Source organism: Uloborus diversus, chromosome 7 (assembly GCF_026930045.1).
Source record: "Uloborus diversus isolate 005 chromosome 7, Udiv.v.3.1, whole genome shotgun sequence".
Lineage (NCBI taxonomy): Eukaryota > Metazoa > Arthropoda > Arachnida > Araneae > Uloboridae > Uloborus > Uloborus diversus.
The window spans coordinates 81,013,511-81,038,371 of NC_072737.1; the positions used below are offsets into that span (position 1 = coordinate 81,013,511).

At 32.8% G+C, this 24,861-nt stretch overlaps 1 protein-coding gene across 5 annotated transcripts in view; it reads right to left on the reverse strand.

Annotated features, from left to right (window-relative positions):
• Window positions 1-24,461, reverse strand: part of LOC129225937 (fasciclin-2-like) — a 234,654-nt gene extending 210,193 nt beyond the window's left edge. For all 5 annotated transcript variants that reach the window (XM_054860482.1, XM_054860481.1, XM_054860479.1 and 2 more), the window contains exon 1: window positions 24,199-24,461. In XM_054860482.1, coding sequence (XP_054716457.1) covers window positions 24,199-24,247 — 49 coding nt within the window. In that variant the 5' untranslated portion in view covers window positions 24,248-24,461. The remainder of the gene's footprint in view (window positions 1-24,198) is intronic.
• Window positions 24,462-24,861: the final 400 nt, after the last annotated feature.

The following is a 24,861-nucleotide window of genomic DNA, read 5'->3' on the forward strand; positions in this document are numbered from 1 at the left end:
CTTAATGCTTCTGAGCAGGCACGAAATCTATTGTTTGTAGGACATTGTATAAATTTGGCTAGTGACAGAACAATCTTGATTAGTCATTCAAATTGATCATGTGGCAGTCAATATTTGGTTTGTTTGCTTTGGTAGAAAGTAAGCCACAAGCAATAAGAGATTTAAACTGGTCAACATGCTTTCTGAATAAAAACACCAGAAGATATCAAAAACTCTTTACGAAGAAGCTAAAAAGTAATCTTTAAAAGCAATTTTGCCAGCTAAGTAAAAGAAATCATCACATAGTACTTTTAAGGATCAAACAAAAGATACTGCCTTGTTGTTTAGTTGAAATCGTAATTATGATTACAGTAAGTACTTGCAGGTTTAGGTAAAAATATATTAGTGAAACAAGGGCTTTTTTTTACGTTGTATTTATACGTTTCATGCGGAGCACTCGGCTATTGCGAGCATAATTTGATCTTTCAGAAACATTGGTTCATGGCACATGTAATTACCCCTAATAAATGTTTTTATTATTACCTTTTATGAATCTGAGGTATCTTTCTACTTCTATGGTAGATGCTAAAAAAAGATAATTTTATGCGTAAGGATTTTTACTCGTAAGCCAAAGCCAAAGAATGCACTTAAATTTTAAAAATTAAATTAACTTTTTGTAGAAAATGACCTAAAAATCGTCTTAGCATAAAAACCAGCTAAAAATATCCGCTTTTTTTAAAATGATTCATTTGGACGACGTTCTGAAAACCTCAATCCAACGATAAGATTTTAAAGATAAATCATTTGTGGGTTTGCTCTCTTTTTATGCAAAAAATAATTAGACCGAATTTGAAGCTATTTCCAGCAAATTAATTTATGCACAACTTAGCTAGAAGTATCAAATGATATGTAAATCGACAAATCACAAAATAATCTTACCAATTAAAGCCATCAGAGGAATTACCCTCAAAACCCTATTAGATTGATGAATATTAAGCTACGAAAAGTATAAAACATTGGATAAAATCTTCTGCCGTACAAGGAATACTCGAAATTCGATTTACGGCAAACGTATTTTATCGGAAGATCTGCTCTTGTTTAGAAGGATCCATGAAGCTTACAGATTTTATCGGACATCGGATTATGTCGTGAACATCAGCCTGACAGCGGATCTAGAAAGTTTTTTTTTTCTGGTTCAGCTTATTTGAGATCGAAAGATAAGCTTCCAGAGACACTGTGGCAAAACGGAATTTGTTGGTGACAGAACGGATGACTTGTTCTGCTCTTTCATAAAACCTTTGACGCATAATTAAAAGTAAGAATGGACTCCACTCCTGTTAACATAGATACAAGAGATAAGATGAAACCTAAACTCTTAAGAATTTGCTTTTCTTTCACGTTATTGGGCTGTTGTAGCTTGAAACTTCATCAGTGCTGTCAGGAAGTTCAAACCCGTGTTTTGACACTAAAAGTAACTTCACAAATTTTCACGAAAATATTTTTTACTAATAATCTTCATTTTAAGAGAGCAGTTAATAAAGAAAATTAGCCCTATTAATTGAAAAAATATTGAAATTTTTGAAAAATATTGCATACACGAGCTTTCGAGCTCCTTTATAATGAAAAAAAAAATAGTTTGTGTTTCTGACTTGAGGTAGAAATCACTAGGCATTGTTTCAGTATTGAAAAGCCATGAATGTTGCATTGAAAGGTTTTATTGATCATTGTAAGAACTTCAAAATATTTTCCACATTAAAAAAGGTGTTTCTTGAAGCTTCGCAACACATCTACGCTATACTTTGTACAATTTGGTTTCAATAATGTTGCTTTTACTGCTTATGGTTTCTACATAAGGTAATGTTATCGTTTATTATACTTAGCACTTGCAAGAAATTGCAAAAAGAGCCGTTTTGAAACTTCATTTGCGTTTCTCATTCGGATATATTTCGACTTAAAAGTGTAAATTGTTGTCAAATACTCTTTTGAGGTAACAAACATTGATCTGACATTTTCTAAATATATTAATCTGACAAGAAGGATAAAATGGCTATGGTTTACACCATAATAAGAAAAAAGACTGAATATTCATAATTTTTTTTAATGCTAAGTACACTTAAATGAGAATTTCATAGAAATTACCATGCGTAAAACTTCAATAAAGAAGAAATAAAAGGAATTCTATGCCCACTCTTTGCACAGAAAAAAGTTTAAAAAAAAGTCAACAAAAGCCGATATTGTCTTTTATAATTAATACATAATTTTCTTTAAAATTTACCGAACAAAACAAAAAGAAGCCACTTTTATTAAAAGCCATTCATTATCAACTTCCAAAAATACGAAATTAATAAAAAAAAGTCTTTATGAAAGCATCAAATTAGTGATCTTTTGAACGATCTTTAATTAGCAAACGGGTTATTACTTCTTCATTAAGCACACGTTTCAGATTATTTTTATTTCTTTGGATGGCTACTCAAAAATAATTAGATCACACATCGTTTATTAAATGTCCTGCTCAGCATGTGTAGTTTACTTTGTGAAAAAAGAATAATCCGTTTAACAGGTCATTGGATCATCACTAGCGAAGCGAAAGATATATTGTAGTTTAATCTAATGGTGTTAAACGTAATTTAGGAAACATTTTTGCCTGATGATTTAATCGCATAAAAGTTGTTTCAGCCACTCGAGCGAGAAAGATAACTAAAAGAAGCAAGTACCATTGCTGTTAAAGCAAGATAAGTGCATACGGAAAATTCTATTATTATTTTTCAAAATTTCGAACGAGTTATTAAATATGATTGACTGCCTCTTTAAGTTAGAGCATAATCATAAAAATTGTGTCATTGATATATTTTCATATTAACCAAGCATTTCGATTTTTTTTTAACCAACTCGTGGGCAACGGTAACGTCTTAAAAGCACAGTGGCTAAAATGAGACTATTATTTGAAAGTCGCGTGACGGTAACGAAACGGACTTGATAGCAGAATTCAGATGAAGTTCTTGCAACCTGCTTAGAACACTCACTTTTCACCGCAATCTTTCTTTTACCGGTACAATGTGGTGCTTTTCTGGTGCTCAACTGGTGCTTTTCCAAGTTTACTCCAGAATGCAATTCACCAGCTTACTTACGGAGCTGATAAAATCATTTTCGAGCTGAGTCTGAAAGGAGTTTATCCACTGTTCAACACGCAAATCATAGGTACGTTTTTTTTTTTCAAAAATGTGTTCTGAATTGACACAATTTGTTTCGCCTTGTATTGCGCCTTCGGACTCTTTAACCGTTAAACACACCGAAAACAGATAAGAAAGAAGCATTTCATTTTTTAACGAGAGTGTGGCTATATTTTCAAAAAATAAGGAAAATGCATCAAAATAACAGATAGAAACAATTAAGACTTTATAAATTTAATCTTCCTGCAAAATAACTACAAATACCCACAAGACCAACCTTATAAATATCTGTTCAAACACTGATAATGCTAATTAACTTAAGCGTAATTCAGATCTAAGTTACTATATAAAAAAAAGGGCTTGCAATAAGTGCTTGATGTAAATAGCCGTTAAAAGCAGCTCATAAATGGAATCTGCATTAAAAGAAGTTGCATACTACTTTCTTAATTGGTTCTCGTTACCATGCAAAATACTTAAACTCAGTTCCTATTTCGGAGATTACCCGAAGTGAATTTCGTCAAAAGAATGAACACAACCCTTTATGTCAATGAAACAATATTTAATTACAATCTAGGTAATTGGCTACGAAATTAAACATTATTGCCTATGCAAAAGCAATTCCGCCGATATCTTCGCAAAGCCTCGATCGGCAATATGGCTTGCTGGAAAAATGAGCCCTCAGGGCGCAATCATGGATTATCCAGGCGGACGCCCCACACGCACGCAGCCTTCTGCCTGGAGAACGCCCTGGGAAGAAGAAAATGCGAAAGTGGGCCCCGAAGTGAACATCTAAATGCAATTTTGCCCAAGAACTCGACAATTAAAGTGCAGCAATTCGCCATTTGGCTTGCGGCTTCTTTCCCTGCCGAGGACGCCAAATGTTGCGTGAAGCTAATTATGAGCTTGTTCCATCCGAAGTGTAGAAAGGTCGGGCTGGTACGCAAAATAATCGAGCGCATCTAATCATTTAGTGTATTTTTAACCACTGTTACGGCCACCTTCGCTTACGGAATGGCTTGACTGGTTGGTTAACAGAGCAGTCAAATGACCAAAATTGGCAGAATTGAATGATTGTGGACATGTCGGTATATGTTTCAGGTAAAGTCTGACAAAGTATCTCTTTTTGAAATCTTTAATCATTTTATTGATGAGTCAACTCTTTGGGATTCTTTTGAGTTTTTTCAAGCTAAGAAAACAACTGAATGCAGCATATTTGGACATTTATTATCGCTGAAGAAAAATTGAATAATTGACGAAAATCACATATCATTTATAAAATGTTTATATCATTTTGTAAAACGTTTTATCATTTATAAAATGTTTATATAAACAACTTGACTGCACTGTTAAATTTCTACTTAACTTTGTAAGCGTGTTCTCATTTGAATTCGGATACTTTTTCTTTTGTCCCCCCTTTTTCTGTCATCCCTGAGAGCAATCATTTTGCACTATTTTTAACCGACTTCAAAAAGGAGGCGGTTATTAGTTCATACCGTATGTATGTTTTTTTTTTGTTTGTCCACTCACAGCGTCTCCACTAGTGGACCGATTTTGATGATTCTTCTTTTAATGGATAGGGGATGGCTCAACTTAGGTCCCATTACTTTGTTTGACCATATTTGTTCGTTAGAAAAAAAGTTATGGTCAAAAAACAGTAAATTTCATGCAATTTCCCTATTAAATGATTAAACATAAAACCCATTGTTTCAACAATTTGGTGCCATACAACAATAATATTAATAGTAATTGTGGTGATAATTTTGAATGGAGGCTTCTCTGAAGCAAGCATCAAGTTTCTTCAGTGTCATTGCTTTATAGTGGGGGTAAACCTAACGTAGAAGCGAGGTTTATGCAGTGATTAGGATCTGCTTAGCCTTCACAATGCTACTAGGTTAGGTTTGCTTCAACTATAGTAGTATTTTTATCGTTATCAAGTATGCCAATAACAGATGATTTGGGCTGAGTAAGGAGATACAGGATTGCACAAAAAGCAACTATGCTGTGAAATGTAAATTAGTTAGGGAAAACGTAATATTTAAATGGTTATAATTAAATTAACACACAAATGAATTCCAGCGAGGAACAAAGATAAATTTTTATTGTCAATCGCTTAAAGTTTAAGGCGTGTTTTTATTTTTTTAGTATGGAGCATTTTTATGAAAAAAATAAGGTAAAGTTTCGTTACAGTAACTTCTTAATATTTCTGAAATACATTTACACTAAAAAGAATAAAATAAAAAAAATTTGGGGGAAAAAAAGAAAAAAAAAAAAAAAAAAAATAGAACCGACTTCAAAATTGCTCTAAAAAGTGAAAAATAATTTTATTCTTTAAACACCATCGATAATACTTTTAAACATAATTTTTGAAGTTGGCGCAAAAACGATCGATAAAATCATTCACAGCCATAACTCAGTTACAACTATAAATTAAATCAGGTCCAGTTTCTTCACTACCACATGCATTACGCATTGATGACAGCATATTTGAGTAACGATATAAATGTCTCGTTCCTAACTTTGGATGATTTTTTGATAACAATATGAACGAAGCATGGTTACAATGGATTTTACTTTTTGTTTTTGCGCCAACTTCAAAAACTATGTTTAAAAGTATTATCGATGGTGTTTAAAGAATAAAATTATTTTTCCCTTTTTAGAGCAATTTTGAAGTCGGTTCTATTTTTTTTCAAATTTTTTTATACATATTTGATTTAAGGAATACGAATAATGACAATAACAAATCTTTACTCCAAGATTTACTCAGGTTTTAACAGATGAAATTTTCTTTTCCTCTTTTAATTAATCAATTTTCGGCTAATTAGTCAAACTGATATGGAGCATTTATCAGAACAAATCCACATTAAATTCCAGAGAACATTGACTGAAATTTATCGAAAAGAGAAAAGAACTGGTGGAACGCTTCTTTTTTTGGAATTTTTGAATTAATTTATTCTCAGAATCTTAAGATTTTTTCATCAACTAAAAAACATTGTGCTATTTACTAATTACATTATATGTTTAGCTATTCTCCAGTTGTTATAGCTCTTAGATGTAATTATTTATTTCAAACGTCATTTGCATGCTGTTTCATTTTTATTAATTTTATCTGCAATTATAGTAAATTTTCAATAAAGAAGTTAAAATACATGCATTTTCATGGAAATGTTATTGGCTATTTAAGTAACATAGTATACTACTAATCATGAGAGCAAATACATTTAAAGGCATCGCTTTTAAGTCACATTTCGTCAAAACAACGTACTGTTTCACAAAATTACCTACAAAAAGAATCTTTCTTTAGATACAGCTTTCCGAAAATAGGTTTTACTTTATTTCACTTATCTGAATGTTTTCTTTTGCAAAAAGATGAAAAACTGCAAAGAAAATAAAAGAATCACACGAGTACATATAAAATTCCTCCTCTCTCAACAGAATCATTTTCGAATATCCATAAAAACTTCAACTCATTCTCACCTACAATCATTTACTTTTATATGAAAAATGCAGCATGCAAGAAAACAATTTACGATGGCTAAACGTCCGTTTGGCACGCCAAGCTCAAATGTTTAGCGAATTGCTGCCCGATAATAAAGCAAACAAAAAGCAAAAGCACGAAACAAAATGCCCCTCTACGCCATGTTACAGCAAAAGTCCGCCTACTTTAGTGTCACAGCATTACTCAGATGGGAAAAATATTCTGATGTTCGGCAAAAAACTCTTTTCCCGCGTCAAAAGAGAAGTCCATCCATCTTCTTTGGAACTTTTTTGCGTAGATTTTTGCCGAAGAATCGATTTTGCGAATTGAAATTTCAGTTTCGTCTTTCCTCATATGTCGTCTATACTGAATATATTTTATATTCACACATCAGGAATGTATTTACTTATTTGAAGTTGAAGGCTTGTTTTTGATGTCTTGGTCTTACTTCGCTGCTCAATGTTGGTAAAAAATTGGTCATTCATTACACGCTGGGAATAATAGAATATCTTTGTTTTTAGGACAATGAAATAAACAGGAATATCATAACATTATAAAACTGAGAGTATATAGCAATGATATTTTCACGAGTTTTATCTAAAAGAAATCATCTGCTATCCTTTGTATAACTTAAAAGGAAACAGAAAACTCTTCATTCTATACGTTAGTTACAGTATTAAGTTAAAAAATATATAGTGAAAGGACCCTTAAAACTATTTAGTACGTAAATAATATTTTCAAAAATTTTACCCGGAAAGAAAATATTAACAATCTACGATCTTACCTACAACTTTGTATCTTGATTATATTTAGAAGTTTACAAACTTTGTATCTCGATTACATTTAGAAGTTTGCAATGTGTATGGAAGTGTTTTAATACAGCCTTTGTAAACCTCAAGGTGGAGGAAGATTGCGTATTCTTACGTTTTGACCGGTATCTTTGAAACTTTATTTGCTTACTACTAATTATAACCTTGAAAGTGCTTGATTCGAAATGTTTCAAATTAATATTTTTTCCTTTAGAATTCAAAGATTAAATAAATTGACTTCAGTACTAATTATAATCTTGAATGTGCTTGAATTGAAATGTGTCATGTGCCCTTTTCTGTTACAATTACATCTTTTTACAGATAAAGGACAACATTTGTTTTTTTGCTGAAAGGATATTATTGTAAATTTGAAGTAATTATAGTTTGTCAATTTATACAACAATAACCCACGAAACATTTTTAAGAATGTAGTTCCATTAAAAAAGATAGATAACTGAAGTATTCCTTATCAAGCAGTTACAAAATTTCAAAAAATGAGCATAATCTTTGCATTTTACATTAAGCTAAATGTTTCTCCCAAAATCTTAGAACTATCTCAGTAGAAACTACACTACTTCTTCGCAAAAAATCATGCAATATTTTACAGTTTCAAACAATCACTTGAAAAGACACCGAAGATTACTCAAAGGTCTCATCATGAAATATTTTCCGACATTAAGAAATGAAAATTTCTCCGTGTTCCGTCTTAGAAAAGCAGTTCAACGAGCTCATTCGATTGTTCTAATGTGTAACCTTTGTTCTTTCTAGACAGGCAAGATAAGCCTCCATGTGGCATTACGTACATCTACAGCGACAGATAAATACCTAGAATTCAAACATAGAGGAAATTTGCGGTTCCCCGACAAGAGATAAGAGACATAAAAGTAGACGCCATTGTCAAATAAATCCTACTTTCCGGACCTCCCTGATGCTTTCAAACCTGGCCGAATTTCCCATTTTTCTTGTCCTTAAGCCTTTATAAATCCTAAATGTTGTTTGACTCAATTAAATTCTCAAATGTGTTTATTATCTTTAAAAGGAAATTAAGAAGAGAAATTTTAGCAATATCTTAGATCTCTTTTATTCTTTAATTATGTACTTATTCCCCAAAATCTAAAAACAAAGTAAAAATTCCATTAAAAAGCTTGAATAAAGATTTTAGAATATTTCAATGTATTTCCTTAATTGAATAGAAAACTACCGGCAATACTCAATTAATTGTTCAAGATTGCAGATCTGCAAATTTCAAGTATGCAAAATCAGAGTGGAATGCGATAAGGATGTAAATTCACTTATGCCACATTTCTAAGGGTGCACTCCGTGTTGCGTGTTTTGACGGTTTTGGGTCATTCAAAAGCTTTTTCATAGGTAAATTTAATGTTTTTATGGTTATTTTTTTTTAATTACACTAGAGCCCGTTTTTTGAAATATCGGTTAAAAGAATAAACTCTTTTATTGTAATAAAGGTTCAGCGTATCAAACCGTTGAGGTGCGCCATTTCGATCCCGGATAATGGAATATCCCGCTTATTGGAATAGTTTTTTGCAACAAATTAGCTATTCCGCCAAGCGGGCTCGACTGTATATAGCTTTCTAAATACTTTTAACTTTAGCTTGACGATTTTAAAATATCGTTAACATTAGGTGTAAAAAGCTCTCTGCTTTCTTCTTTTCCCTTTTTTTTTCGTAAATTTTTTAAAATAAATCTCAAATTAAAGCAATTAATCTGTTTCACGCCTGACGTAAAAGCGTCGTCGAAATGAGTGTCCGCTTCTGAGGGGTATCAAACATATTCCAGTCATGACAACCTGTTGATCCACATAGCTATGTTAATGTAATTAGGATTAAAAGGAAACTTTTTTTTTAATGCAAAACTTCACAAAAACGATGAAAATACCTTTTTGAAAATGTTGATCTCATAAGTACAGTATAATAAACAAAATTTAATTTTTTTTTGAATGAAATGAAATTACAGTTAAATGCAGTCGCATTTAATATGTTTCACGCCTGACGTAAAAGCGTCGTCGAAATGAGTGTCCGCTACTGAAGGGTATCAAAATATATTCCAGTCGTGACAGCCTGTTGATCCACATATCCGAGTTTATGCAATTAGGGTTAAAATAGAGACCTCTTTTTTAATTCAAAACTTAACAGAAACGATGAAACTACCTTTTTGAAAATATTGATCTTTAAATTACAGTATAATAAACAAATTAATTACGTTTTTTTCAATGAAATAAAATTATAATTAAAAGCAGTCATTAGAAACAAATGCTTATTGAAGAAAAAAAAGCTTTTGGAGATTAAAGTAATGCATCTTGGAACAAAAAACCAAACATTAAATTTGAAAAGTTCAGTGAGAACAATGCAAAATTCCAATAAGAAATCCCTTACCAAGACTTAGTTCCTTAGAAAGGGATCAAGGAAAAAAAAACGAAAAATTAATTAAAACGAAAGTAATTGCAGCATCACTCAAAACGCCGGGGATAATTAATCATTTTTTGCAAATCTCGAAAAAATGAAATCTTTGTTTGCAAAATGAGGAAACAATTTTCAAAAATTGGAATTTAAAAGCATAACCGAAACGAAAGTTAGTTGCTACTTCTAATAAATCATCAGCGATGCTGAAGATTAAAAAAATCGGCATCAAACGTAGCCACAAAGCTGTTTAATCCTTGATTGCTTACGTCATTAACTAAATTAAGTTTTCCTTAAAAAAGACAGAAGCGGTTAATGCTAATTAGGCAATAGGAGACAAAAGTGTGTAATTAATGTCGAAGGATTATTTTTTCAGAAATATTTTTTCTTACCTGAGACATTAATAATTTCAAGGGATTTAATTCAAGGAATACATTAACTTTTTAAACATGAGAATTGAAATATATTACTGCTTGAAATAAGTTTTAAAAATTTAACGAATAAAAATACTTATTCAGCGGAACACTTACGCATAAAATGCTATTTTATCAGTAAGAACTTTTTATTTATAGATAAAACAATTTACAGTTAAAATAGAATGCTAAATACAAGAAGGGAAAAATATATCAAAAGTTCACTTTCTGAAAATAAAAATTATGATTGTATATGACGTTACGTTTTATAAATCTTTTCCAAGGAATTGCTTCCACCTTTTTTAAAAGCGTCATTTTCTCATCTTTTGTATTAAGAAATTAAATTGTATAAACTGGATAGATTGCATTACTAATGTAAGAGTTTCACAATTAGTTTTTCAGATGAGGCATTGCAAACTTATATAGCCACAACATAGAATCTAGTTTTAATTTCAAGTCACATTCATCTGAAGTGGAAAACATTTTGCATTACATCATCTTAAGTGGATGGTTTTATTTTAAAAAATGCTTAAAATTATTGAGTTATATTTCAGTTTCAGCCAAAGTTAAGCTAGACTACATTCTTCTTTTTCTAGGTGTGAAATTACTCCTAGACATTTTTTAGAGGACTGAATTTCATGTTAGATGAATGAAATATACCAAAGCAGAAAAGATGATAGTGATTAATTTTCACGACAAAACTTTCTAAGAATGAGTTGGACGATGTAAGGGAATGAAAATATCTGCACAGAGTTGGTTTTATAACCTTTAGAATGTGTCACTTTTTAACTACGAAACAGTTACAAAAACAATGCAGATTTAATAATTATAAAATATTGCTTCTTTCCCCTATTTTCGATGCAAAATTTTTATGTAAGATAAAAACTCGAAAATAGGCTGGCCTTTTTTTTTTGAGACGTATTTCCGATTTCCAATGTGTGAAAATCACTCGCAGGAGCGTTAAAAATATCTTTATCAAATACAAATTTAAAACATTTGATTTCAAAAACAGCCTAAATTGTATTCTTTTTAACACTATTGTTCAAAAACACCTGTTACAGAAATTAAAGGGTGAAGCATTGAAAGGTTTTTAGTATTGAAGAAAAGTTGATCGCTCAGATCTTGGGATTTTTTACACTATTCCAAAAATTATGAAGAGTAGTGTCCCGGTTTGTTCATAATAATACGCACTGTTTCAACAAAACTTATCCCTTAGAAACAAATCTATTAACTATTTAAAAAACAAGTTTATTAAAACGGGCGAACGCTTCAACTAAAATAAAAGTAATAAAATGAGACAACTTGAATTACAGAAAAAATAAAAGTGATCAAATGAAAGTTGAAAAATCGTACATTGCCAATTTATCACTCTTATTTTGCTTTTAAAATCTAAAATGGCTAGTAAAAGTTTCTTTAACACTCCTATTTATTACTTTAATTTGTATTTTTGTTCACGTTGTCTCTTTTGAAAATGTAAACAATAATAATAAAAAATAATTTAAACTTTCTTTGTTCGGTTGTCTTACATCAATCTGCTATATTTTTCAAATACAGTTCTTGTTTATGACTTAACTAGCTGATTGAAAGACTTTGGAAACTATAGTAAACGAATGCAGGAAAACCGAACAGAAAACTAATGTAACATCTTTCTGTTACTCATTTCACAATTCCAACAAAAACAAACTCATGTTTTATTTCAGGAAGCTTCTTTAACTCTATTTTACCCACCCTGCAGCTTGATAAAACATACGAAAAAACACTGTATTCATACCCAAAGCAAAACTCGAGAGTTTGATATGGAAACACATGAACCCAACACCAGGCTGAAGTTTAGGAACCGAATAACGCGTCATAAGTATGACATTTGGAACACCCCCAGAAGGACCCTGACGTGACTAAATATCAATATCCAAAGAGAATATCGCCTCCCCTCTTCAATGCAGTCACACTGATAAAAATCGCAATTCCTGCCGTGTCCTCTGACGGTCAACATGATTTGTTATTGCGCGGAAGATCCCGAAGTCCAATATTCTCGTGGGAGCTTCGGGGCGGAATTTTATGACCTCGAATCCGGAAATCGAATCGCCGGTGCACTCGATGGGCAGATTTGTTTTCAATCCGATTGAAATTTCGGAAATAAATTTTGTTTTAATGCTTTACTTATATCATCTCCAGGGATGCGCCATGATGTAGCCGTGATGGATTCGGTGTCCGAGGTAAAAAAAATGATGGAGGCAATTCGTTCAAGAAAGGGCTGATTTGGAGAATTGGCCATTTTGTGGGAAAAGTATGGTGTTATAATTTGGCTCGAATTAGATGGTTTCAGATGATTGAAGAGTTAAACAATTTTTGAAAAATTAAGTTAAAGGAGTACCAACGGCCAGGTGAAAAAAAAAAAAATAGGCAATCGTGATTGCTCAGAAAAAGAAAAAAAAATTAATTTGAATTCTGAAATTTTGAGTTTAAATTATGTGTTTTGCAATCACGAGTTGCGACAGGACCCTACTCATTGGGGTTATTGTTTCTAGAAAAGGCTCCTGTCCCCCCTTAGACTGCCCCTCCTCCTGAGCGGTTACGTGTGTATAGTTGTGTGTGTGTGTGTGTTCGTAGACCTGTGGGTATGCACGTAGGCGTGTGTGTATGTGTGCGAGTGTTGAGCGTGCGTGTGTGTAGGACATGGACGCCTCCACCGGGAGACAGTGCTCAGGACCAGAGGAGGCGCGCCTGCAGAGGCCTGTGGGCGGCGGTGCTGCAGTGGCCGCGGATCCAAGCTGAAAAAGGAACAGGACCCCAAAGACGGTTAAATGAAAACAATAAGCAATCGTGATTGCTCAAAAAACACAAAAGAACAAAAAAGGAGACTAAAATGAGCCCTTGTGTAGTCATGACGCACTCTGTAAAGTCATTCACAAATGCAGAAAATCACGATTGTCAGTTCTAGGCGGCGTCACAAAGTGACGTTTCAAGTATGTCCATCAGTGAACGGTCACAAATTACGTGTTGCAAAGACGTAGCAGTGAAGTCACATGAAACTTGTTGCAAATGTCACAGCGTGACTCATGAGAAACGTCACAATTCAGTCGCTTTGTGACTGCTAAAACTGTGACTCGCAATGACGTCCTCCCAGTAACTTCGGCTTGACATATTGTACTATCGGAGACTTATAGAGGATTCAACGAAGAAAAAGTAAACTTCGCAAATTTCTTTACCAATAACTACACTACGAAGGTAACTCAACTCTGTGGAAGCGTACTCTTACAGCTTGTTTCCTCCGGAGAGAAATGAATTCCCTTAATGTTCGAGTTAACCTATTTAGAGCCAGACTCTAGTTGTTCAACTACAAATAATTTATAAAGAATGAAACTAAAAATGTAACGCGCATTAAAGTTTTCAAGAACGAATGAAATTTCTAGCTGGGTCATACAACGAGGTGTTAAATATTCATAGAGTTGCTGGAGAGCTACTCAGCATTTGAATAAAATTCATTCCTGAAATGAGAACGACAATAGGTACTTGTAAAAATGAACCATTCTGAAACAAATAGATCATAACAATTAATCGTTACAAGGGTAAAGGTTTGAAATCGCTGTTGATGTGTTCAAGAATGGCTTGTTGATTCAAAAAATATTAATCGAATTGAAGATTTTCTCTCAACGTACGAGTGTATAACTATCACAGTGAGAATTCTAACACAAAAAGAAAAAATAAATGCAAAATTGAAGACATTTTTGAAACACAGTAGCCTTTAATATTACATTTTAAAATTTTATCCTTAAATATTTATCATAAAAGTAGAAAGGAATACAAATGGCAATGCTATTCTCATAGTTTGTTTCATTACCATGTGTATTACAAAATGATTGTGACCATTAGAAAAATCCACCCTTCTTATTTTATTCTATGTCGTTTATTTCGGAATTCAAGAGAAGCTAAATTTGGATTTTAGTACGATAAAAGGACTCGAAACGCACAATTTCAACCATCCTTTTCCATATTATTTTTTTTTTTAGAGATTTGAAATCGTCCTTCTTTCTGGAAATTTCGTGCGATATATTTCGTTAGCTTATGTGTGGAGCTGAAACTAGTGCAGTATATATTTCAAGTTTTTTATTCATTTATCAAAATTTATAAAAAGAATAAAATAAAGTTTTCTGTACATTTGCAAATAAAAGCAAATCAGGTATATTAGGTTACTACTTATATATCAAAGAATAGAACTATAAAAATATGCAAAACTAAAAAAAGTCATATAATATTAACATTAACAGCAAACTCTCCATCTGTAGACAAACTATCCAATTCATTTGAATAAAAATAACCAATCTTGTAAAGCAGCTTCCGGCAACTCAACTCCTTAATGATGAATCAACTACTGAGGCAATCCTGCTGAAGAATTAACGTTGCGCTACTGCGGAGTCAGCTGGCTGCCCCGATGGATTCACGGAAATGATTGGAGTTCCATTAAAGTGACAGGGATCTGGGTTTTCCCTTGGGGACTTCAAGCAGGACAATGCAACTGCGGCACAAATCCCTGTATCTGCTTAAAAAGGACACTGTCTGAGGAAAAAAGAAGTCTATGGATACGATGTGGAATTTAAAGTAGAGAGGGTGTTCAAGGAATGGTAGAGTACAGGAAAACGTCTTCCCAACATTCAGATAAGGAAATATGACATTGCCCTTTATGTGTCTTTAAAGATAAAAGTTTTGTATCGAAAACATGAGTGTAAAAAGAAATATTTCTGAATTTTGATACAAAAAGCAGCAATTATTCCACAATTATTTTTCTCCGACTATTCAAAGCCTAGGGAATACAAAACATATGAAACAATAAACGCACCGCTGTTCTATTCATTTTGTTGTAATAGAAAGCTAAACTACAAAAGATAAAATTAACAGTGCCTAGAACTCATATTATGCACTGTAAAAGTTAGTTTTATTCCACAATAATTTTTTTTTTTTTTTGTAATCATAAGTTTAAGTGCTTTAGTAAAGAAATTTTCTAGTAGTACATTATGTTTAAAGAGTAAAGTTTTTCCACACAAATACGACAAGATTTCATAACTTGTGAAAGGAAAAATCCTTAAAAATTAGTAATGAATAATTTAGTTCATACAGAAAAAAGCGAAACGCAGTAAGATCTATGTACCAAGAACAATTCAGCATTTGTACCAGTACTGCGATTCAAATTTAAGGTATATTTTCGGTTTTTTAAAGTAAAATAATCCTACCGTAAATATTTCATTTCTTTTCAGTGTAAAATTTATTTTCCCTGTAAAAAATTGCTAAATTTGACTTCCTCATCCGCGACAGCAAAAAATTGATTAAATTTTGTATAATAGTTTCAGACAACGAGAGTTGACAAAAAAGTACTCCATAAGACGGATTAACTTGATTATATCTATCACTTTTTTATCAAAAAGGGGGGGGGGAGGGGAATTCTTATTACAAACTAGGCGATTTAAATTTGAAATGTTTGACACACATAAGAATTAAAATTTTACTCTTAAAAAAGAAGAAAGAAAACAAGCAAGGAAAAAGAAAACATATGACCTTTTAACAATATGTATCTCTGATTTTACGAAGAGAGTAAGGAATCGGCTATACGAATTGGAATTTTTTCGATTTACGCTGGAACTAGCGTCAATTCGAGTTTTCTTCAGAGGGCGTGGGAGCAGGCCCAAAACAGTTTTACATTAACAACGACAGCTCTTCACGCTATTTAAAATAATAATTCTTTTTGATTCTTGGCGGAAGGATAATCATCATTCGATCGCTAGTGACATTGGAAATAAAAAACACTATTTGCCTCGATAGTGGAGTAGATACTATGTCGCAACTGTTGCAATGGGGGGGGGGGGGGTACGACTAGCAGAGGCACAGCTATTTGTAAGACAAAGGAGCCACAAAAATACTACAATAGGATGGTTTTAAACCAATGTTCTGGGTGTTTTACTTCCCCTCCCAGCTTCTGAGTTTCAGCGGTAAAACTTTTTTTCCCATTTCTATTAGCAAGTTTTTGTAACATTCATACAGTTTAATCTACCAAGATTGTATCTTATGAAGAAAAAAAATCAATTATGAGAAACTGGAACGCTTTGGGCAATCGTTCAACGTCATGCTCATGAAGTTATCAGAATAAAGCGAAGGAGTTAGATAAATTCAAAGAAAAATCATGTAGCAATAGCAGTATCTTCGAGCGATTGTTCCCCAGTACAAGAAAAATCATTGACTACTTGTTTAAACACAATAGAATATTTACGTGATGAGCGGTTATCTTATGATCAGAATATTTACGTGATGAGCGGTTATCTTATGATTAGTATATTTAGTGAATATTTTCATGTGAAATTTGAGAACTAAATGCTATTTTTTGAAAATGCTCATCAGGATAAAAAAAAAACCTCACCCCCCCAAAAAAATATTTTTTTTTTGGGGGGGGGGGGTGAGGTACTTAAATAACAAATAAGTTCATTGAAGAGTCCTTCTTTCAAAACTATTCTCATTTGCTCAATACATTTGACTCAGTGACAAGTGATTAGTGCGAACTTTACCTTTTTCAAAAAAGGACTGTCTATATTTTTTTCACCAATGTGCATCAGAAATCAGGACTAAAAACGAAAGTTTCAGCAAATCCACTTTCTATAATAGCAAAGCTTGCCAGCAGACCAGCTAATAAACGCGTTTCCTATTTAATGTTGATGCCTTAATTTGAAGTCTATAACAACTTGTTTCCCCACAGATGAGCAATCGGAGGAACAAAAATTATTAGTTTAGGTAAAAATATAAAAAATAAAACACTGTTAATTGAGCACAAAATTGTAGAATCGAAACATGTGCTAGCAATCAAATGAAATTTTATTTTGCTTTACTAACCGTTTTTACTAGACCATATTAATAGAACTATATGTTGTTTTCAAATAAGAAGACGCATTTGGAAAGCTTACACAAGGTATTTCTTTTATCACTGAGAGTAATAGTTTTATTTAAATTTTTAGAAATCTGGCCTAAACTGCAGTTTTGTATGGGCTGTTTTGGTGAGGCCTGGTTTTGTTACAAAAACAGTACGATTATGCGCATATTGACTATGGTATATTTATTTAAAAAGTATGGTCTCGGTCTTAAGCAATTATTTTTTTAACCGACTACTTTACGTCCCATTTCAGACGATTTCTTGGGCGAATATTTCAATTTGTTTTACTAAATCTTTTTTCAAAAATGGTCCTACAAATAACCTTAGAAGAACACAAATTGAGAAAACACGGATACCTTCCCCCAAATTACACGGTTCCAAACAACACGATTTTCAAATAACTCATTTGAAAAATAAAAATAAAATACGTAATTGTATGCAAGAAAATTATTTCACATTTTTGATAGTTTAATTTTTAACGAAAATAAATATGTATACTAAATAAAATAAAGCTTCACACTGGAAACGGAGTCTCGGTCTTTGTAGCCTCAAACAACACGATTTCAAACACCATGGAACCAATTATTCATGTTCTTTGGAGGTTACTTGTACCGGAAAACAAAAAGTAAGAAAGGAATGGACGATAATTTGCTTTCAAAATTTTACCAACACTTTTAAACTAATATCATATTCTGAAAAATGAATAAAATTCTCTGTCATCAAACTGTTATTACTCTCTCAAAAATTCTATCGTCGTTTAAAACTTTAACGAAACAAAATGTTTTTTTCATTCAAAAAGACCGAAAATAAATTACCTGAACTACGGCCAGAATTCAATAAATTATGCATTGATATCGAATAATGATGCATAGCCTTTGGAATAAACTCCGTTCAAAGTATTCATCGATCTTTATCTAAGTATCGTCTAAGCGGTTTTCAGATGAATACCTTTCGAAAACTTTTCGTCGCATTATTTAGAACAGATATTCTGTAAAGATTAACCACAAGGTATCAATCATCCTTCAATAAAACCGCCAATAATAGCGATTTACACTTGATCATTAACGAATGCAGTTTACTCTTTTCAAGTGTGTTCACAATATCCGAATTATAAATGAAGATTTTAATGAATACATTTTCAATCATCGGCATGAAATTAATAGCGTTTAATTGATAAGCGTGGAAGAGATGCTATGAGAAGAATAAATAAGTTTAGAAGTTTGAAAACTGAACTTTTCTTTTGAAATAGAATTTGAAGAGTCGAAACTTGGAAAATCTTTATTATTTAAAATCAAAATCACCTAAAAATCACGATCAATTTTGTTTCTACAAATAACGAAGTTAAATTGGTTGTTTTCGCAAATATAGCTGGTTTTTTTTCAAAGTGTGAAAACACTCCGCCTCATTTTTTAGGGGAGTGAAACTCATTTTGGAGGAGTAAAATATACGAAAAGAATGATTGCTCTAATAATGATCAGTCCCCCCGCCCCCTCTGAAAAAAAAAAAAAAAGATCTTAATTTGGATTTTTGGCATCTTGAATTCAAATTATGTTTTTCGCAATCGCGAGCGTGTGTGTGTATGAATGCGCGTGTGTTTGTGTAGGTGTATGTGTGTGGGTGCACGCGTGTGGGTGTATGTATGTGTGTACGTGTTGTGTATGCAGTGCTGTGTGTGTAAGCGTTCGTGTGTGTGTGTGTATGTGTGTTTGTGTCTGTGTGCAGGCATGAGTGTGTGTATGTGTGTTTGTGCGCAGGAATGAGTGTGTGTATGTGTGTGTAGGCGTGTGTATGTGTGTGTAGGATATGGACGCAACCTAGAGACAGTTTTCGTAAGAGGAGCAGCATCGTGAGGCCGGTCGACCCGACGGTTGTGCTGGCAGAGGGTGCTGGCGGGAAAATAAAATTACAGGAATTCAAAACAGTCAAATAAGAGAACAATAAGTAATCGTGATTATTGCTAAAAAAAAAAAAAAAAAAAAAAAACTTCCAAGGATGAAATAAAAGTTGAAGGGGAAAAAAAAAAAGCACAGCATGACATCGTTAATCCGTCCCCGGTTATCCGGATCTACGGTTTATTCGGATGAAATTTGTACAGTTAAAACAAATTTAATTCACTTAAAAATTAATTATAAATTATTAAAGCAAGACCGTAAGCATTAAATGTGTCAAATATTTGCTCTTTATTTTGGTTAAATACACAACTCCTACACAGGTCGTACAATAAATTCTAGTCGCCTAATGAACAACATGATGTATTTGGAGCGAAAGTTCGACAGCAATGTAGCTGAACTATAAATGATGAAGTGTTCGCGAGTTTGCTACAAGACATCGTGTTTTGCTGATATATAAGATAAGTCTACTTATTTACGAATGTGTTTTACTTATAACCCATATTTTTTGTATTATCCGGATTTCCGTTTATCCAGATTGTCTTTGCTCCCCGTTAGTCCGGATAAACGAGATTGTATTGCACATTATTTTGATTTTCAACCCTTTAAAATCTTGCACATTGTGTATTTAAAAACCACGAGAACATTCAAAGTATTATTGGAAATTGTTTTTTCTCTATTTTCTACGATGCTAAATTTTTATCTAAAATACAAAGCGTGAAAATACACTCGACTAAATTTCTGAGGCGTATTTTCGATTTTCAATACATGAAAAACGCGTAAGAGGGGGGAAAATACCACTGGTTGCTTTATGAATGATTATTCGGAACAATACACGATACGCACGAGCAAGATTTTGACATTAAAAAGCTATCAATCCCCTATAAAAGTTAATTAGTTTTAAAATCAAAACTAAAAGAATTGTTAAGAAACAGCTTTGATTTTACGCTACCAAATTGCAATAGGTTTAAAATGTTTGAGGAAAGTATGCTTAAAAAAAAACGAGTTTGGTAGTAACATAGTTTTAAAAAACAGATCCGCAAATGTTGCATCAGTTATCAAAATTTTTCAATTAAGAAATTTACTAGGCTCCGCTTGTTAGTATAACACAAAAATTCGCGTTCTTGAAGTTTCATTTTAATGTTAACTTAATGTTTTAAACGAGCTTCCAGTTGTATAACTGGATTTTTTTTTCATGGCGTAAAACTACTTCTTGGCATTTTTTGAAGTAGTGAAATTCATTTTGTACGGGTGAACTAGCATATACGATACCAAAAAAATCATAATAGTAACAGATCCTTAAAAAATCTTCTAATTCAAGAGATGAAATGGAAGATGGTATGGAAGGAAGATAGACGAAATATGATTTTTGTAGAAAGCTTGGCATCTTGAATTTAAATAACAGAACATTGAAATGCATTTAAAATAAAACATATTAATATTATTTTGAATATTTCTTGCTAAATTGTGCATTAATGCGTTTTTTTATATTATCTTATTGAAATTAATGTTTGAAAAGCTTCAGTTGTCTTATTCCCCTCATTTTCCAGAATCCTAAAGTTTCATCCTTATCTTTACTAATAATAAAACGGAAAGTCTCTCTGTCTGGTAGTCTGTGACGCGCGTAGCGCCTAGACCGTTCGGCCGATTTTCATGAAAATTTGGCTCAAAGTCAGTTTGTAGCATGGGGGTGTGCACCTCAAAGGGATTTTTCGAAAATTCGATTTTATTCTATTTCTATTTCAATTTTAAGAACATTTTCCGGAGCAAAATTATCATAAGATAGACGAGTAAATTACAAAATTATCATGACGTGGAATGGGAATGAATATGGCCAATTGGCGAGAAGTTCGTCATCCATTATTTCTAAATATACAGGCGAACCGAATGACCTTTTAATTTTTCATCTACGGCCAAAGCCGTGTGGGTACCACTAGTTTAAAAATAAAGCGTAAAAATATGCTAAATTAATTTTTTTAAGCGCATTTCCGACTTTTAATGCCTGAAATTCGCTAATGGAGCGCAAGAGATACATCCGTTAGCACCTTCTGATTTTTTTATGTTTCTACACGTTTTACATTTTCTAAAAAACGTCTAGCTAAGTTTGATTCAGAAAAAAAAAAAAAAAAAAAAAAACAAGAAAGAGAAAGACAACTAGAAAAAGTAACGTCCACTTTCAAAGTATCGAAAAATCCACTTTTACTAGCTCCTCTGTTATTATTTTATATGTTAATGTCTTCCCAAAATATCGAAAGGCAGCAGTTGCATCAGGTGAAATCGAAGGTTCAATTGTCTGACATAGTCAATCCATGGTCAGTTTCTTGTTCTCTTGTTAGAAAATGAAATAAAACCTTTTCATTGCTGCAAGGACGAAAGCCTTTTCGGAAGTTTTCCTTCATTGTGTGGATGTTTCTCAAAGAATAACGTTGATAAACAGTCAATAGAAAGGAAAACGCGGCTTTTGTAATGATAGCATAATTCACGTAGGCCATGACATATTAAAAGTACCAGAAACTTTTTGCGCTTTAGACAATATCGTTAAGTGTGACCTGCAGTTAAAAAAAAGAATAAACTTTCTCTTGCTAAGCATTTTTTCTAACATTTTTTTTTTAAATTTTAAATCCAGGTTCTTAACTATTCCTCATTAATGATCAGGGAAGGCGGGTGATGTTAATTAAATATCCCGGAGTATATAAAACCATAGTTAAATTTATGGTGTTAGAAATGAAAAACTTATTTCATGTGAAATAACTAGTACTCAAAGTTTTGTTTTCAGACTATTTCTAATCTAACATAGATCTAATCTGACATTGGCGGCTTTTAAAAGACTGATGTAGAGCTGGTGGAAAACGTTTTGTACTTGATGTGTAAAAATACAACCATGCAGGTTAAAATGTTATCGATGCTTAAAGCGACGAATTAATCTAATTTTCAATGCTCAATTCATGGTATAAATTCCCACTTAGCTCAAGACTAGCTTTGATGATTTTATGTATACACAAAATTTTAAACGTTATTGGAACTATTTGGTTCCAATAACATTTGGTTAAAATCTTTTTGTTATCAAAATCGTATTTCAATAACAAAATTTTACAATGGTGACTAAAGCCCCGTAGATTGCATCACAAAACTTCCATTACAATGTTCATCCTCACAAGCACAAAATATTTGAAACTTAGAATTCGGGTAAGAAATATCACATGGAAGCTACAACGATATAATATGAAAAAAAAAAGGCGTTTTACATCAAAGCATTGTCTTATGATCCTTATTCAATACCGGATCAAAGGAGCAACAAGCCGGGTACCCTTGCTCCGGGCGGCAACTTCTAGGGAGACAAAAATTTATTTTTTTTTCTGCATTTTTTTTCGTTGGAAACCGGTATAAAAATTTGAAGGAAGATATGTAAGATACGGAAGATTCGATTTGCCCGAATTCGGAAAAATCTGAAGATACGGCACAGCACTAATAAGAAAATGAATCAATTTCATCGCACATGTCAGATGTCAAAACTTCTAAATTGCTAAGGGCTAAATTTAGAAACTAAAATTAAATTTATAGAATGGAGCCACAACGGATTCATGCAACAATTAAAACCATAAAATCATATGTCGTAAATGTTAGTAATGTGATATGAAACTCTTTGAATATACAGATCCTTCGCCGCCAAATATAATAGACACGTGTCCCTTTTTATAGTTTTCAGGATTCTCTGTTCAAACGCAGGGGTGCAAGTGGACTCAAGTTAAATTTTCTGAAGACAGTGTGAAAATTTCAGCCCCTCCCGTAAAAGCTCTTCAAATATGCATATAAAATAATAATAACAAAAAACTTTCAAAATTTTTTTTCGATAAAATTTCAGTTTTAGAATGTTGTTGACCAAAATTTTCGGAAACGGCAATCGTAAATTTCGGTTCACAAACGCCGGAGTTCAAAGAATTATCTTTGAGAGCTAATTGTCTTGAGCTTACATTACTATTCAAAAGAGGATTTGTTTAAAAAAAATATGTAAAGAAAAACGTCACGTTTTTTAACGAATTTTACCGTGAATAAGGATAGACGCAGTTAATAACCCCCCCCCCCCCAATTTTAAAACAAACAAAGGGTGCAATATCCATTGCTGCTACTCTGTCTCTCACTAACTTAGAAAACCAGTCTTTTTCTTAGCAAAATTACACATAGTGAAATTTTCAGCTCTTGTGGCATTTCAAAATATCAGTTGCATTATTTCCAAAAATTTTATGTAGTAAAATAATGAAAAAAACCTCTGAAACAAAGCAAGTACATCGCACTTTTGTCATTAACATTGAAAACATTATATGCATGTCGCAGGATTGAAATGTAAAAAACAAATTCAAGTGCATAAAATAAAATCTTTTGCCACTATTCAGTTCCAGTGTTTAGTTCACTTTCTATAATACACAAAATTGCAGCATGTTGCAACACAATTAGTTTTTCATCGATTGTAAGAAAAAAGGAAGCAATCTGCAAATTAGCACCACTGATAACACATCAGTGGCATGCATCTACGATACGAATACTACTCAACTGATAACGTTATTTGATTTAGTTTAAGTAACTGATTGAGGAAAGGAAGTGAAACTCTTTCATGTGGGAAGAAATAACTGACATTACTAGATATTTTTGTGCAGTAAGTTGTAGACAAAACATTAAAATCTTATTTTAAACATGTAATTACTACACATCAGGTCTTTCATTTCAGATTCTTTCAGAAGGTGTATGTTGGGGGGGGGGGAGGGAGGAATCAAAGGGTATATATATTCAATGCACAGCCTTGAAAATCAAAAAAGCCGCACCTGCATATAGGCAAAATACATTGATTTTCAAAAGCCGGCAGGGGGGGGGGGGGGTATTCCCCTGATTCCACCTAAATGACGGATCTGCAATGCACTACAAAAAAATCAACAATTTCTCTTAATACCAAGAAAATGACTAAGTATCATAAATCTCTTAATATATAAGAGCTGATTGCAAACTAAAATACGATGTACCACACGCTCCCACTTGTTTGTCCAAAAAAATTTAAACTTCATTTCAGGCACCATTGTTATTTAAATGTCTAAATTTCAAATATGCAATAAAACAAGGAAAAACTATTTAAAAATTTTTTCCTACCTGATATAATCAAAACAATGATATCTATCCTCCGCAACGATGTCATCATCTTAGAAATCAGTGAAAGTCACAGAAAATAAAACAATAACCAAATTAAAAATCAATGCCAACTTTCCACCAATCGGTTTAAATCTTCTTCGTGCCGTCACTCATAATCAAGCATTAATTTGCAGCAATAAATTCCCTTTCTTTCGCTCTGTAACGTCAAACACATCCAAGTAATAATCTCTTCCGCAAGTTCTCCAATTTTCGTATTTCCGCGCTCTCCGTTGCTCTTCTCACCAATACTCCGACTGAAGAAGGGTTTCGTTCGTCAATCGGCGATCGTCTGCCGCTTGCCCCGGCCGTAACGCCCTCTCTTGGCCGACAGGGGAACTAGGCAGGCGCGCGCCGGCTTTCGGCGAAAAAGGTTTCGGTTGTCTTCGGAAGCAGTGAAGGTGTTTTTGCCATTCTTTTTTTTTTCTTTTCGGGTCGTGACTTCGGTAAATTGGAAAGGAGGATTCGCTTTTGGAGTAAATCACGGGCTTTTTGCGTAATAAACGGTTTCGTCTTCGATTCTCCAATGATGTCTCTTTACGGTAATTACGCACTTAAGTTTTGCTTACAGGGAATTGATAAAAGGGGCTTAAGATTTCGGCATTTTAAAATTTTAAGTGCCGTAGA